The following is a 17,726-nucleotide window of genomic DNA, read 5'->3' on the forward strand; positions in this document are numbered from 1 at the left end:
ATCCAGTCCCTTTACCCCCTCCTAGCTCCTGTGGGGAGGGCGTTTTTGCTCAGTTATCAGCTCAGTTCCTGTGATGTCTGCATCCTGGCCTCCACATGGAAGACTTTTTTTGGTTCCTGAACTTAGCATTTGAAACACTGCACACTGAAATTGAATATAATCAAGTTTTAAAGCAAAGTTTAAAGTGTATTTTCCCAGAGAAGATTCTGGGTGACAGCTTCAAAGACCCTTATAGATCCCACAGCAGGGCACCGCTTTGAAGTGCCGGCAGATTGGCTTTCAAAGTCACCATCCCAGCCAAGGTCCCGCTCTGCACAGATGGAAAGGTTCTGAACGGTTCTTTCTAGAGAGAATGATGCTTCTTAGCTCAGCTCCCCTTGCTTCTGGAACATATGGTTTCAGATCACATGAGCATCTCAGGTTTCTCAGGTCACTCACCTCCTGCAGGCAAATGGAGTCTTTTTCTTAGTGAAAAAAGTATAGCCAAGTAGAATCTAGGCACACTCTCTTTCTCTCCTCTATGTGTGTGTTTATATACTTGTAAATACTGTTGGTTCTCTACATTTACATTGACTTATGGAAGAAAAAGAAAGCAGTTTGAATCAGGGATTATTGAAATTCACTTTCTTTGTAATGAGAAATACTAGTTCATAAACAATCCATAAGCTTAGTAAATGATGAACGGACATTGAACCTTGGGAATTACCATTTGCTTTACTTTCTGCTGGCTCCCTCAGCATACTGTGTGTTCCAGTGAGGGCAGAGGTCTTGTCTCCTTGTTTCTACTGTGACTGGCCATCAGCACAGCACCCCAGTAAACTTGGGCACATGCTTGGTAAGACCCTGATTCATAAAACCAAGAGCTAGGACTGTAGCTCAGTGGTAGAGTACTTACCTGCCAGGTGCACAGTCCTGGGTTTCATCTCCAGTGTTTAAACACACACACATACACACACACACATACACACATACACACATACACACACACACACACACACACACACACATACACACACACTCTCATTCACTCACACTACAGAGTGGGCCCTAAAGTTGAGGCACAAGCAATGTGCTATGAACAGTTCATGACCTGGGAGCTATTGGGCAGCAGGAGATCTCTTATGGAATGGCTGTCTTCCTTATTGATGGAGAACTATTCCATCATGTTCCTGTTGGTGGGCCATGTTGAATGTAGTAGAATCAGTCTTTTCTCTGGGTTTTCTAGAAGGAATAAGAACTAGGGGCTGAAAGTTCCACTTCTGCCACTTAATCACTGTGAGAAGTTATACAAGCTGAAGGGCTCTGTTCTTTAGGGATCCCCATAAAGGGCTGTAGTCACATAAATGTGGAGTTGCAGCCCTGTGAAGGTGGCAATGTAACAGAAGAATCCAGTTCATTGGCCCTGGCTGTGTGCATCCCAGTGTCCCCTGCCTGGCACTGGCAGTGGATGGAGCTTCACTCTCCTTTGGGTATCAGTGGGGACAGAGTAGGATTTCAAGGACAGTGGTAGGACTCACTCTCCTGTTGGCTCCCATTTCTTCATTTTAAAAGTAACTGGAGCTGGGCCGTGGTGGCCCATGCCTTCAATCCTAGCACTCAGGAGGTAGAGGCAGGCTGATCTCTGAGTTTGAGGCCAGCCTGGTTTGCAGAGATAGTTCCAGGACAGCCAGGGCTGTTACACAGAGAAACTCTGTCTCAAAAAATAAATAAAATAAAATAACTGGGCCAAAATATAGGGGTTCATGAACAAAGAATGCTTTTTCTAGGAACATAAGCTTACTCCCTTGAGAGTTATTACCAAGTTCAAGTGATCACAGGGCTTCAGGTTTTTTGTCTGACCGGGTTATTGTGAAAATCAAGCAAGAAGGACCTGAGTGTTGTACAGCTCAGAGCATTATTCTGCTGTAAAAGACTGCGTTGAAGCTGATGCTGCCATCCAGCAGCAGGCCACCCAGGAGCTCATGTTTCCCTGGAGAGGGAGAGTGAATCTGTTGACCTCCAACTGCCCACCACAGCCAGACTTTGATGACATGAGCTAGGACCTCAGTGTGGCTCCCACGAGGTCTGCACAGACCATCTCAGCATTATCTTTTGGACACCAGTGGTGAACGTGTGCTTGCTCTAACACAGGACTTTTTGACCTCAACACTGTCGGCACTGCGACCAGATCATTCTTTGAAGTGAGCGTTGTCCGCTGCCTTACAGCAAGTCGTTGCTGGCTCTCACCTACTAGCTGTCAGGAGCACTCTCTCAATACATGTTGTGATTAAAATGGCTCTAGTCATTGCCAAGTGTCCTCTTGTTAGGGAAAACTATGCCCAGTTCAGACCACGGCTTTATTATCACAATGCAGTGTATCAGGGACATGGTAAGTCAAATGATGGAGGTCAAAGTGTGGCTCAGAGGAGTAAATTAATTTGGTAAGGGTCCTGTCATTGATGTCACCTCATCTAAGGTGTGTCGGTGTGTCCCATCTCTGCTAAGTCACCATCCAGGCTTCCATGTAATTTACTCATTCAGCAAGTATTTATCAGGCTCCACTGTGCTCCAGACAGTAGTGCAGTTGCTAAGTAACCAGCCCCGGTGCTGATACAGGGTGGGACAGTAGGAGAAGGAACTGGAAAAGACACAAGTTCATATTGCGCTCCTGCTCCTGCTGCTGCTGCAGCTTCCCTTTGCCTTAGCAGCTTTCCTGACAGTGCTGGGAGTCAGGGATTCAAACTCACCATCATCAGCCTGCACTCAAGGGGTTAGCAGGCCTGTGTTTCTTCTGCAGCTCCAGGAAAGAATTTGGGTCCTAGAAGCACCTGCTTTGCCTGGCCCTATCCTCCCCATTCAGAGCCACCATCCTAGCATCTTCTCTCCTTCCTGATGTCTGCTTCCATTCTTAGATCTTGCTGATGTTGCTCTTCCTGCCTCTCTATGATTGCCCCATAATTCCTTCAGGCCTGCCTTGGTGATCTCAGCAAATCCTTACTTTCATCTGGGAAGGTCCTTTACCATAGAAGGGCACATGTTGACAGGTTCCAGAGAACATCTTTTGGGAACTTTTATTAAGTCTACTATTACCTGTTCTCTGCTCCCCATCCCCCCCCCCCCCCCCCCCGCCAACAAGATTCACATCTGTTTTACCTGTGGAACATCAGGCATAGGCATTGAGACAAGAGGAAGAGAGGCCCTCTGACTCAAGCCATTTCAAGAGTCCAGGCCTGGGAGTAATTCTCTGTGTCTGCCTTCCACCCTCTCAGCCCCCTGGTGCAGTCCTCAGGGCCTTGATCCTCAGGGAAGACAACATGTGTTTGCAGAGGGGTCTCTCCCGTCCCTCTCCTACCTGTAGACGACAGGACACTCTGGGAGCCTTTCTTCATTTGGCCTTGCGTGCCCCGTTCCATTCCAGCTTGAGTGTTTCTGGCAGCTGATGCTCTCAGAAACCACACGGGTTACCATGGATATCTGTAGGATTCCCTCTATTAGACAGACCTCCTTTTCCTGCCTAGTCTTTCCTGGATAATCCTCTCTCTGTTAAGGTGGCCCAAGGAATCCACAAACCACAGGGGAGAGCTCACCGTTCCCTTGGTTTTCTCTCCAGGACATGCTTTCCTGACAGCTGGCTAGTGTTAGCTTCTTCTGCTAGCCGAGAAGATGAGCCCCTGGTTCCCCTCCTCTGGCACTTCCTCCCTCAGCTCTGTCTTTTGCTCAGCAGCTAGAGGAAAGCAGACCTTCAGCTTATCACTTAGCAATCTGTCCAGCTTTTCAATACCTAGGTTCGACATGACAAGCTCTGTGTCCTATGGAACCCCAGGACATAGTTGCCTCAGAATTTTCTACAGGACAGGATCCCTTTCTTCCAGCTGCATGTCCCTCATTCCCGGAGCCCATGCCAAGGGCAGCTCTCACATCCAGGTTTCCATCATCAGTCAGTTTGAGTTTTCCCACTTATTTTAAATACACGTGCAATAAATTTCAATGATAATAACAGACTGACCTCTGAAAACAAATCCCAACTGAGTTCCTCCTCTTCCCAGAGTTGCCCTGGTCATCGTGTCTCTTCCAAGTGGACAGTGGTAAGGCAGTGCCAGGAACGCTGCTCCTTCATGCTCATTCCCCTCTGATCTTCGTTTTACCATCTTCAAAGCAACACCAGCACCTTGGCTGAGATGCTGCTGGGCATTGGGTGGAGGCATTCTTTGGTTCAGAATGTCTGTTTTCACACAAGTCCTTACCTTTCATGTCTCCTGGGCTCTCTGCAGGAGCTGAGAAAAGGTCTGGGACTCAGCACAAACCTCCAGACGCAGGAGGATGGCTCCAGTGACGAGTACGACTCTATTGAGGAAGACGTCCTCTCGGAGACGGATACTGAGGACCTCATACTGCCAGGCCATACCAGCCAGGACACAGTACAGAAGGATGTCCCCAAGGACAAGGAGCTGGAAGTCCGGCCTCCCCAGGGCATAGACACCCTTGTGGTGATGGAGTTTAACCCAGCTTCTAAAAGTGAGCTCTCCTCATGAGCTTTTTTTGGCCTCAAGTGTCTCTGTATCTAGTCCTAGGACTCAATGTTCCACAGTGTTTGGAAACTCAGCTTGAATGAATTCCACACCAGGGGAAAACAGCGGGGCCCTGTATGCTGAGAGGGAAAGGCACCCAGTGGCTTGCAAAGACCATGGGCCGTCCCATGGGAACCTTCTCCAGTGTCTTGTGGAAAATTTAGTGGCGTTTGCATTTCAACTGGCTAACGCAAAGGGACTAGTTATTGCCTTGGATAACTGTAAAGGCCAGAGCTGGAGTAGGGCCATTGCCCTCCCCTCCCCTCCCGACTGCCCTCTACTTCTTTTTTCTTCTGCCCTCTTTCCTCCTCCCCTCCCTTCTGTTGCTTCCCCTCTTCTATCAGACTTCCCTTGAATTAGTTCCATTCTGAGGCAGCTTTCAGGCAATCAGAGGCACAGTTGCCTTCACAGGAGACATGGGCCTTGTGGGCCACTAGCAAGTCAGCTTCTCTTTCCCAAAAGTCCTAGGTTTGGCTCCCACAAATCACAGTAGCAAGTCTACCACAGGTCATTGCCATCTCAGAGCTAATCTCTTTGGCCTGACCATAGGACTGAGGGATGTGATTGCTTTCCCCCATTCATGTACCGGGAAGATATGGCTCAGGAGAGCCTGAGGGAATAAGAAGGAAGCCAGGCAGATGGAGACAGCTGCTGTCCGCCTGAGGAGGTTTTTCAGAAAACAGCCTTGGAAAGCTGAGGGAACACTACTGGGGCAGGGCTTGAGTAGGGGGACACCTGCTTGAAGGTAACCTCTGACAGTTACAGCAAGATGCTGGTGGGGTGGGGGTGGGCTGCTGTAGCTGAAGTTGTCAGGCAGCCTTCCCCACAAAGGTAGTGCTGGCCTAGTGTTGGGCCCTGCCTTCCTGGGGCTGGGAACAGCAGGCACACGGGCTCCAAGGGGGCGGGGCTTGTTGTGCAGAAGCACAGGAAAAAGGTCAATGTGGCCAGAACCCCACTGAGTATGAGCAGGGAGTGTTGTTAAACACCTTATGCTTGGATGGTCTCCTCCTGGGCTTGCTTCTTTCTCAGGCCAGGATGTCCCCAAGTACAGGGACCAAACACTGTCCCTGCCTTTGGGGTCTTGAGGTATTTTTTCATCTGCCCTTGATCCCCCTCCCTACAATTGTCCTGTGTGTGACTTTCATGTCAGGTTTGGACATGCTCGTTATACATTTTCCCATATACATTAAGATACAGAAATGTGTTCAGGGCTGGGCCTGGGACTCAGAGTAGAAAGAACACTTGCCTACCCTGCCTGACACCCTGGTTCTGGATTCTATCCCCAGCACCACAGACACACAAGTTCATAAAGACCATCTGCCACCTGGTGTGTGCCCCTAGTGCGAAGGGCTCTTTGGGAAGCATTGCTCTGAAGAGGGTAGGTTTGGCAGCAGCCTGAACCTCCAGCCAGGATGGGCATCAGCTCCCAAGCCTTCATCGGGCCTTTGCATGTGCTCTTCCCACATCAGGTGGCCCTGGTCATATGCTAGTTACCCACAAGATCTCTCTTCCTCATCACCTTTGTGTGTACCTTTGCCAGCCTGTCCTCTGGCTCCGTGCTTCATGACTCCTGTCTGCAGCCTGTTTTCTCATCTCTTCAGCCGTCCTTTTCTCCAGCTGGACTACGAGCCCCTGAGGACTGGGAGTGCATTTTACCATGCCCCTTCATCTCCAAGATGTCCTTGCTGGCACCATTACTTGTACCAATTAAAGCCAGCGCCTCATTGGCTTGCCAACCACCCTCACTTTCTGAGCAATTGCCTCACCATGGTTGCTGTCTCTGTGTGTACACACACTGTTGGTGAAAGCCTCTACTGTCTGGAAATGTTAGACACCGAAACCTGTGTCTGTTCCAAAGCATCTCATTTACTTATCATTGCTGTCTACAGATTCCCATGATCCCCTACCAGCAAGGTTGCTGGTACAGAAGAGTTCAATAAATATTTGTTGAGTAAATAAGTGAGCAAATGATAAACAAATGTCTGAGAGGAATGCTTTGCTCTCCCTGTGCTCAGTGGCTGACAGAATCCGTTGCTTCCCCACAGGTAACAAAATGGAGAGGGTTTTATCTGCTAAGCGGAAGGACAATGCTGAAGTCTTCATCCCCAGCAAACCAGAGTCAGTCCTGAATCCACAGCCCCCCACTGTGTTCCCAGACCAGGAGAGGGCCTGCTCCAGTAAGAGTTGGGGGCCCTGAATGAGTTGGGGGTGTGGTGAGGTGGATACTCCCAGTGGGCACCATGAAGAAGGTCTTGCTTCTTCCTTACCCTCCTTGGAGGGCTGAGCTGACCTTGAGTCACTTGCTACAGTTTTTTTCTAGTGCTTATTAAAGTGTTACTATTATTAATGTTATTTAAATTACTTTTTCCAGTGCTGGGGGTGGAACCTATATTTCATTTCCTGTTCCTGTGATAAAGTATCCAGACAAAAGCAACTTAGGGGGAGGGGGCTTATTTTAGCTCACAGCTCTAGGTTATGGTTCCATTGTAGCAGGGAAGTCAAGGCAGGAATTTGAATCAGCTTGTCACATCATAGTCAAAAGCAGAGAACAAATGCACACATGCTTGCACTCAGCTTGCTTTCTCCTTTTTTATACAGTCTAGAACCCAAACCCAGGGAAGGGTGCCACCCACTTCTAGGCTGGGTCTTCCCATATCAATTAACATGATCAAGATAATCATTCACAGACATGCCCTGCCTGACCTAGATAGTCCCTCATTGAGGACAACTGTCAAATTGACAATTAAAAGGAAGCATCGTAGAACCCAAGACCTCGTACTTCACCAACCACAGTCCACACCCCAGCCCTGGCAGATGCTAATACTGCTCATAATTAATATGAACACCTTTAAAAGATAAACCATATTTGAACTAGAGTCATCGTGTACACTGAATTTGTTTGCAGGGCTCCCTGAACAAGGTACCACCCACAGTTGCTTAGATAAGGCAAGGTGTTGACAGGGACATCCTTCACAGGTGCAGGGAAGGTTGCTTCAGGTTCACTTCCATCTTCTGTAGCTCTGTGGCTGTGACAGAATGAGCCATGCTCACGGCACTCTCCCATATGTGTCTCTGTAGCCACACTTAGCAGTTCTGTAGACACCAGTCACGCTGCTTCCACCTTCTGGCCACAGTTTAGCTGCTTCATTTGCAGAGACCCCTTTTCCTAAGGAAGACACATCCATATACACTGGGACTAGGACTCAGTGGGTTTGTCTGTGTCTGTGTGTCTGTTGCTGGTGACTAAACCTAGGGTCTTACACATAATAGGCAAGTGCCACTGAGCCACACTGCCAGCCCATCAATATCTTCTTAGGAGCTATGATTCCAGATTCAACTCAGCTGTCACTTTTACAGAGCCTAATTAACTAATTAGCCATGGTTTAACAGATTGAGGAGATGGAAATGAGGGAAAGGGGAAACAATAGCAGGAAGTGAGAAGAAGCCCAGGTATGGATGGTGGATGCCTGAGGTGAACATGTTCCTGGTTCCATGGCAAAGAAACACACAAACACACAGGAATCCACATATCACCAAGTTGTCTACAGGAAGTCTGATTACCCACTGTTTCTGGGAATTGTTCCATAGATGCTGTTTGAGATGGAGCCCTCACTTTGAACAGCTTCTCAGTATTAAAGGTGGTTACCATGAAAGGTTATCGTTTTGTGACAGGCTGTTCAGTACCAGGCTCCTCTAGCAACCAGATATCTCAAGTTTGATAGATGAGGTGAAAGTGGAAAGCTGGCCTAGTCACCACAGTGTCCTAAGTACAATTGGATCACAGTGGCCAAAGCTGTCTTCAGAAGCCAGCAGACTGATGACCAGGCCAGCCATAGATGGCTTTGCAGACAGTGCCACAGTGTATACAGCATCTCTCAGTAGACCCAAAGAGTCTCACTCCAGGATGGGAAATTGTGGTCTCTTGGCTGAGCCCAGATGAAGCACTTGGCTTTGTTGTGGGTATAGGTTACAGGGGAAGTATATTTCAAATCACAGAACTAGGTAGAGAGAGCTGCAATGTTCACACCACTAAGGGTCTAAGGAGTCAAAGACATCCTGAGAGGACACTGAAGCCAGCACCCCATTCTCCCACAGAGTCTGAGGATGGGCTGCTCATGCATGTTACCTTCATTTGGGTGGTTGGTTGTGGTTTGGGTGTGTAAAAAGACTTCTCAGTCACCCTTGCAAATGAGCCTTTCACTGTTACAGTTGCCTCTCTTCTCTTGTGTCACACCTTATGCCGACAGTCTTAGAGCTACTTAGTTTGTTTTGGCCAGTGTTTATGGCCTGTATCTTTATTTTATTCCTTTCCTTTCAAACTTCCTACATCTGTGTATTAAGGTTTGTTTTTTGTAAGCAGGATGCAATTGGTTTTTATTTTTATCCTCCAACAATCTGTGTGTTTTAATGGGAGCACTTAGTCCATTTACATTTAATGTAATTGCTGATATATTTGCATTTAAACCTGCAATCTTATTATCTGTTTTTTTATTTGCTTTGCCTGTTTCATGTCCCTCTTTCTTCCCTCTCTTGCCTTCTTTTGAGCCAATTGCCTTATATTATTCCTCTTTCCCCTCTCTATTAGATTGTTAGTTATACATTCTTTTATTCTTTTACTCATTACTAGAGATTACAATGTGCATTCTTGACTTATTAGCATCTACTTTAAATTAGCACATTTACCGCTTCTAATTCGGCGGAAAGACCTCCAGTTCTAAATGTTTGTTCCCCTCCCATTTTAAATGCTATTGGTATTAATTTTAACTCCTTGCAGGTTTTAAATCCCATTAGGCATTGTTTTTGTTGTTTTATGCAGTCAGTAGTAAGTTTGAGGCATCTGCGCTATTGACTTTTCCACACCCCTCCCCCTGGCTGTTTCCAGGTCACTGTCACTCTAGGACTGCCAGCTTGTGGTAGCTCCTCTCAGCAGCATGAACACCTTGAGCAGGAGGCCTCTCAGGTGTGCCCGCCTCTGCCTGCCTGCTCCTGGCCCTGTGCTATTTATTCACAGTCCCTTCCTCCTCATAGGGACATGCCTTCAAATGGATTCCTTTTGACAAACCAACTTCTGTAATGCTCAGACCAGGTTTTCTGGTTTTGCTGCAGTGAACTATGGTTACACTCAGAATGGTAACCCATTGCCTGTACTCTCTACGGCTTTGTTTCTCTCTTACCCCCTTTCCTATGGCCAAGCCCATCCCGTTGAGTCTGTGTCCATTAAACACGCATTTAACATGGAGCACCATTCTCCTCACTTAGCATCATGGTCCCTGCTTCTCACTCCTGGCCTGTATTGCTCCAGTGTCTATCCATAAGCTTTCTAAAACTCATGGAATCTCCTCACAGAGACCTCTTGTCATCTGGAAGGTGAGTGAAAATTTGTCTCTGATGCAGAAAGTTTGCTGTCCCTTTTTTCAGGGTCTAGGGAAGTGATATATAGAGACACTTTTCCCAGATAAGCCACCAGCTGCAGAAATACAGTAACACCATTAGCATGAGTAGAGTTGGAGGATGCTGACAGCCCTGTAGTTAGTGTTCCTGTCCAAACACCTGCAGCACAAGTACCATAAGTCAAAGTCCAGAGACTCATAAAATTCCAGTCAGTCCTCATTAACAGTTAGTGATAAAAATTCATACTGTCTGGTATGCTAGTGAACACCTGCAACCCTAGTACCTGAGAAATGGAGGCAAGAGGATCAGGTGTTCAAGGTCAGACCCAGCTACATACATAGTGAGTTGGAGACTAGCCTGGGCTACATGATATTCTGTCTCAAAAAGAAGAAAAAAATCAAACAGCCTTAAGTAACAAAGGAAATTAATTGAAGGTTCACCATAGACACAAAACCCCACATCTGTGGGTGGGATCTTAGGCCTGTGAGGTCCAGGTGCTCACACTGTTTTCAGAAAGCTATTTCTTCTGATCAAGTGGTTGGCAAATTTGGACCTGCCTCAGAATGGTTGAGCCCAGTCCCCTACTATCTGACTCAGTGGATCTAAACACCTAAACATTTGTTCCCAAGAGTTCTCCGATGCCTCTGAGGTTGCTGGTGAGGAAACCCATGGTGGGAACCACTTCTCACTCACAGGCAGGCAGGCATTTCATTGGCAGCCAGAGATAACCCAGGGACTCCAGGCTCCCTTTTTCTCTGCTCTGCAAGCCTGAGGGGGTGGGGCGGAATGCTCCTTTCCTAATAACCACAGTGTGAGTTCAAGAGTCCCGTGTTTCCTGGCCCAGGCTGCAGCCTCTATGGACAGGGAGAAATGATCAGACGTACCCAGTCTGAGAAGCATGTAGAAGGGGTGCTTCTCTGAAGACACCATGGGTGCTGTGAAGGTCCCTGTGTGAGGACAGCAGAAGCAACTGCCTGCTCCTGCTACAGGGGAGCCAGCCACACAGGCCATTGTGCTGAAGCAATTGTGGCTGCAGCCCTGTGCTGACAGAGATGACTTAAGGGAAGCAGGATTTCATTTGGCTCATGGTCTCAGAAAGTTTATTCCCTGGTCACTTGGATTTTGTTTCCTGGTCTGTCCTAAGGCAGAACATCATGGTGACCAGAGTGTGCCAGGGAACAACTTCTTCATGGTGGACAGGAAGCAGAGGAAAACGGAATACAGGAAGAGGCCAATGCAAAGTCTAGGCCCCAAGGATGTGTCTCTAAGAATCTACTCCATTCAACTAGGCCTTACCCCCTAATGCCATCATATTTCCATCAAGAGATAATCTGTTCATTGGTTAGAACTCTAAAGGTCTAGACTTGTTGGGAAACATCTCACAGACACATAGAGGCGTGTTTCACTAATCTCCCAGACAGTTCTTAAGCTAATCAAGTTGACAATTAAGATTAATCATTACATGCTTACACAAGAAAATGATGTCACTGGGTCTATCTGATAAAACTCAGATCACCTGGTATTTTGGTTCTTAGAGCAGTGTGTTAATAAGGGTTCTCTAGAGCACTGGTTCTCAACCTGTGGATCACGATGCCTTTGGGGTCACATGACCCTTTCACAGGGCTTATATAACAGATAAATCAGACATTTACATTAAAATTCATAACAGTAGCAAAATGTAATGGTCTGAATAGGGAATGGTCCTGTTGGTCACATTTGTAGAATGATTGGTCTGTAACTGGTGGTGCTGTTTTGGGAGGTTCTGGAAACTGGAAGGCAGGAGGTAGGTCTCTGGGGACATGCCTAGACAAGAACCTTGCCATGGCCCTTTCCTCCCTCCCTGCTCCTCACCTGCCATGAGGTAGACAGCTTCCTTCTCCCTATCCTGCTGTCATGGTGCTCTCTCTGCCTTCTGTGTGCCTGGAATCGGCAGGACCGAGGGCAGTGGGCCAAAGTGCTGAGGTCTTCCCTCCTCTTGTTTCCACAAGGTATCCATGTGGTCATGACAGTGAGGGAGCAGACTAGTCCAGCATCTCTCTGCAGTTCTTTAAAAGAAACAGTGGAACTTCCATAGCATGTAGCCCACGCACATTTCACTGTTGTGGGTTTCTCTGGCAGTTTTGCTGTGGTTCTGAATTAGAGCTTGTTGAAGCGCAGCTGGGAGAGAGGCGGATCACCTTGTGGTAGGTTCTTTGTGATGTATTGGATTCATGGCTAATCTCCTGGACGACACACCTTTAGTTTTTAGCTAAGAGAACGCCAAACACCAGGGAAGCAAAGGGAGTGGAGTTACTGGAAGAGGGATGGTTCTCCATCCAAAAAGAGCAGTTTGGGATAAATTAAAATGTGCAATTTGGCTTTTGCTAGTGGCTCAGATTTACAGAGTGAATAAATCCACTATTCCCTGGACCCAGTATGAGAATAAATTTCACCATCGTGTGACATTCAGGCCAGTGTTGGTGCCAGTGAGAGATGAGAGTGTCAAAAAGAGTTAAAAGGTGTTTGCAGTGGGAGGGAGCACACAGGAAGGTGGTGGCCATCAGCGGTGTGACCCGGAGGACTCCGTATTCAGGGAAGGTGGCAGCAGAACAGCACGGGTGGTAGCAGCAGAGCCAACTGCTTCCTAGTGGTGACGATTTCATGCCACCTTCTTAGCATAGACTGCTAGAAGGTCACCAACAGCACCCATGATGGAGCTATGGAAAAGTGTGCCAAAGCCGCCACACAGACACAACTGGCCCTTTCCCAGAAGAGTCCAGCACTATGCTGGGCTGTCAAGGCCACTGTGCCCCTTGTCCTGGAAGCCATGCTGTGGACTTCCTAGCTATGTCTGGGCCACTGTTCCAGTGCAGCCCCAGACCTCTGAGCCCAATGTCTACAGACTGGCAGTCAAAAGCCAAGGGTCACCATGTAGCTCTTTGGGCACTGATTTTTGAGGGTTGAGGGCAGGGGAGAGGTGGGTGTAAAGGACTGTCAGTGTTTTGGAGTCTGCTGTTCTGGCCAGCCTTCTGTCAACTGGACATTTTCTGATGCTCTTTGAGCTTGGTACATGGTCCTAGCTGCTTATGCACAAGACCATCTGGAAGGCCTGCAGCAGGTGTGGGCTTTTCAGCTGCACTTTACTGGTTAGAGATTGTATGCCTTTCACAAACACTGAGATTTACAGGGTTTGAGACTGAGTTTTCCTCACCCATTCATTTGACAGAAGTTAGAATGCCAGATGCAGACATGCAGCAGTAAACAAGATAGAGATGGCCTCAAAGAGTAACTGAGGCCCATGGGCTCCCTCAGGAACCCATGCAAGCTCCCTAGCCTTCTACGGACCACTTTTAACCTTGCTATCCCATTCCAGCCCCCTGGTCATTCTTCAGCATGCCAAGTTCTGCCTTACTTAGGGCCTTAGCACATGCCCTCCTTGGTCTGCAGTGGCCTCCTGGTGTTGGTAGTCATGGGCTTGTTGCCTCCAGCCTCCTCTCAGATGTCCTCTTTCCTGACTTCATCTGGAGTGATGGATATGTCCACTTGCATCATATCTATCCCATCCTCTGTGCCTACTCCATATCTGTCCCAGCCCTATGACTGTAAGGTCAAGTGAGGGCTGTCCCACCTGCTGCCATTCCCTTGCACCCAGAGCAGTGTCTCCCTCAACTAGCAAAGGCCACAGTATGGTGCAGGTCAGGAGCCTGCCACTCTGAACCTCTCACCAGACTGGGGGCCCATTCCTGCCTCAGCCACCCTGGAATCAGAGTGAGTTTGTGGTTAGGCTCTCCAGCAGAGAAGTCCAACCACTGCCTCCAGCTTCCTCCTTCCTTGTTCCCTGCCTCATGGCTGTTTTAGGTACACAAGCCCTATTGTACCAAGTGTGGTCCTCACCATCCTCTTACCCACCTGGATTCTCATAACGTTAAGGATTCCACATTCCAGCTATATATTTGTATATGTACAGGTACAGGTATGTATGTATATGTATATATCATTTATCTCCGTGAGGAGCACAGTCCCTTGTGGAGAATGCTGACTGGCATTAAGAAGCATACCTATCCCAGGCGCGTGACTTGGCAGGCAGCATCACTGCCCAGCGCCTGCCTCAGTTCCCAGGCATCTGCAGTGACTCTGACTCTGGCTGGTTGAGAGGGCATTCTCCACCTTGGCTTAGATTCCAGAAGAGCCATCAGCTCTGCTCAGCTAGCACCTAGTTGTGTTATCCAGATTCTTCATTCTAGGACAAATACCTGAAAGGAACACGTGAGAAGCAGGGAGGCCTTTTGTCCACATCTTCAAAGGTTTCTGTTCCTGGTCTCTTGGCTTCATTGCATGGCCCCTCTTTAAGGTGGGGCAGCATGGCAGAAAGGGTGGAGTGGAGCAGAGCTGCTGACCTCATGGAGACCAGGAACCAGGCACAGTAGCAGATACATGCTCAGGAATGTGACAAGTTCTGGGCCAGCTTGACCTTGTTGAGACCTTGTCTCAACAAACAAATCAAGGTAGGGCTCAAAGATGAGATATACCTTTCAAAGACTCTCCCTAGCAACCTACTTCTCCATCTTCCTCAGTGGTGCTTCCCACGAGTCCATTCAGATTTGTCATAGAGAGCTGGCAAGATGGTTCAGCAGGTAAGGGAGCCTGCTGCCAACACTGACAACCTGAATTCGATCCCCAGGCCCCAGATGGTGGAAGGAGAGAACCAAACTATCCTCTGATCTCTACAGTGCACTCCCCCCAACACACACATGCCCACACATACATAAGTCATTCAATCACTATGTAATAATCAAAATAAAAATATAAAATAAAATCTGGGGATTGGGGATTTAGCTCAGTGGTAGAGCGCTTGCCTAGCAAGCTCAAGGCCCTGGGTTCTGTCCTCAGCTCTGGAAAAAAAAAATCTGTTAGAATATGTTAATGATCTGACCCCTGGGAATGCCCTTATGAACACCAGATGTATGCTTCACTCTCTGGGTGCTTCTCAGTGCAGTCCCAGCCACAGTCAAGGTCAGTAGCACACTGGATATCCTGAAAACCAGCCCAGGGGAGGGCAGGTGTCATTGTAGTCACCATGCAGCAATTGAACAGTAGATAGCTGATCTGGGGTGTAATGCATGATGGTCACCTTGGGGTAGTGAGAATTGCCATCTCCTCAGACATCCATTTCTGTGGCAGGAACCTTCAAGTTCTCCTCAAGCTCTGGAAATGTCTGGTTAACTGCTGTGGATTGAATCACCCCACTGTGCCATGAAACATTAGAGCCAATCCCCAGATCTTACTGTACCTCATCCTCATTACCCAACCTCTTTGTATCTTCTCTGTATTCTCTTGTCCCCTGGCAACCTCTAGGGACCTTTCTACTCAATTCTGTGTTGCTATGTGGTTTAGTCTCTGCTAATGAATGAGAACATGGTATTTCTTGCTGTGCCTGGCTTATGTCACTTAACATAGCACCCTCCAGTTCCATCCATGGTACTGTAAATGACAGGGGTCCAACCTCTTCACCACAGAGTGCTCCTCCGCTGTGTGCATGTCGCATATAAAAAGATCAGTCTGTCACAGATACCTCAGTTGACTTAGCTTTCTCCAATTGTACTGCAACAAACATGGATATTCAGGTAATTCATATTCTCTCTCTCTCACACACACACACACACACACACACACACACACACACACACACACAGAGCCATTCTAACTGAGGTCCATAGCTTTTGATCTGCATTGCTTAGTGTTTAAATGTGGTTGAGCATTTGCCATATACTTTTAGCCCTTTGACGAGTCTTTTTTTGAGTAGATTTTGAACGTTCTTTTTTTTTTTTTTTGAGGTTGTCTTTTTTTACTTTTAATTCTGTGTAAGTGTGTGTACATGAATTCAGGTGCACACAGAGGCTCTGGCCTGGAGCTAAAGTTGTAAGCCACCTGATACGGTTGCTGGGAATTGAGTGAGGTCCTCTGGATGAGCAGTACATGCTCTTAATCACTGAGCCAGTTCTCCAGCCCTGTCAGTTCTTTTAGAAGCATTTATTCAGGTCTTCAGCCACTTGTTTTGTTGTGGGGGTGGTTGTGTGAGACCAGGCACCCTAACACTTTGGCTCTTAGGCTTAAACAATCCTCCACCCCAGCCTTCTAAACTGTGTACCTCCACACCTAGTTTATGTCCCTTTTTTAAAAAATTTATTTCTATTTTTGTGTGTCTGTCAGTGTCTGCCTGTCTGTCTGTCTGTCTCTGCATGTGTTCCTGTGTCCATAGAGGCCAGAAGAAGGTGTCAGTTCTCTTGGAGCTTGAGTTACAGATGGTTTCAAGGTACCTAGTGTGGTTACTGGGAACTGAACTCAGTTCACAGAGCAGCGGTCACTCTCTACCACTGAGCCATCTCTCCAGTCCCAAGTCCAATTTTTCAGCATTTTAATTAGCATTTGACTTATTTTTTTGTATGTGTGTGTATATGTATGTGAGTGCATGATTTTGTGTGTGCACGCATTGCATGTGTGTATGCATGCTTGTGGAAGCCAGGGTACAACCTTAGTGTCATATTTTTCCTCATGCCCTGTTTTGAGTCAGGGACTCTCATTGTCCTTCAGCTACCAAGTAGAGTAGGCCGGCTAGCCAGCAAGCCCCAGGCATCCACAAGTTTCTACCTCTCAGCACTGGGTTTGCAGTCTGGTACCACCTGATCATTTTTATTCATGGACTTCAGGAATGGAACTTGGGTCCTTGTGCTTTTATATGACAAGCATTTAGCTGATTGAGCCATGAATTTAAAGGATTATTTTTTTGTTTGCTTGTCTTGTTGTTGTTGTTGATTCGTTGTGTTTTGGTTTGGTTGTTTATTTGTTTTGGTGATGGGAATGATATTGACTCTGACGGTTGCTTTGGTCAGGGTGGATGTTTTACCAGTATGAGTTCTTCCAGCCATGAGCATCTAGTGCCACCCTCACGCTCATTCAGATACAGTGTTCTGATGAGAGCAGGGCCCAGGCAAGAAGCTCATCAGCAGCCCCCAGTGTTTGCAAAGGGCAGGCGTGTACAAGGGCACTTTTCCTCAGCTGCCCTGGTGTCCATGAGGGACTGCCTTCTGTCTCCTTTGCCAGTCATCAGAACAGTGACTGGCACAGCCTTTGTTATCTAGAGGGGACTTAGAGTGTGTATAGGGTGTGGGGGTTATATACAAACATGGTGCCTTTTATGTGAGAAACTTGAGCATCCTGGGATCTTGGTAACTGTGGTCTTCTGGAATCAATCCCTATGGATCAGGGAGATGAGGAATGACTCTTTGTTTATTCCTTAAACTATTGGTAATAAGTTATAGATAACATTCCCCTTTGCACTCAACACTGCAGCATGGATTTCCTAAGCACAAGCATGTCAGTTGTATAATACCACAGTCCTCTCATGAATTTTGGAGTATTTAGCATTAGTATAAAATTGTTATCTAAGCCACAGGCTATATTCAGATTTCTTTCCTTGCCACAATAACAGTTTTTTCCCCATTTCTTTGTATATATGTACATGTGTGCATGCCCATGCAGGTGCATGTGGCGGCCAGAGGTTAATATTGGGTGTCTTCCTCCATGGCATCACTACCTTGGTTTTTGACATAGGGTCTCTCACTAAAACTGGAACTCACTATTTTCAGCTAGACTGGCAGGCCAGCAAGCCCTTTGTTTCTATCCCTAGAATTGGGGTATATCTTACATGACTTTTCCCAGCTTTTTACATGACTGGGATATGAACTCAGGTGTTCAGGTGTGTGTGTGTGTGTGTGTGTGTGTGTGTGTGTGTGTGTGTGTGTGTGTACA

At 47.3% G+C, this 17,726-nt stretch overlaps 1 protein-coding gene across 6 annotated transcripts in view; it reads left to right on the plus strand.

Moving 5' to 3' along the window:
* The window catches only part of LOC118589073 (katanin interacting protein), a 175,413-nt gene that overhangs the window by 91,559 nt on the left and 66,128 nt on the right, over positions 1-17,726 (plus strand). For all 6 annotated transcript variants that reach the window (XM_036195976.1, XM_036195961.1, XM_036195968.1 and 3 more), the window contains 2 exons: positions 4,251-4,494; positions 6,593-6,724. In XM_036195976.1, coding sequence (XP_036051869.1) covers positions 4,251-4,494; positions 6,593-6,724 — 376 coding nt within the window. The remainder of the gene's footprint in view (positions 1-4,250; positions 4,495-6,592; positions 6,725-17,726) is intronic.

This window comes from Onychomys torridus, chromosome 1 (genome assembly GCF_903995425.1).
Source record: "Onychomys torridus chromosome 1, mOncTor1.1, whole genome shotgun sequence".
In the NCBI taxonomy this organism is placed as follows: domain Eukaryota; kingdom Metazoa; phylum Chordata; class Mammalia; order Rodentia; family Cricetidae; genus Onychomys; species Onychomys torridus.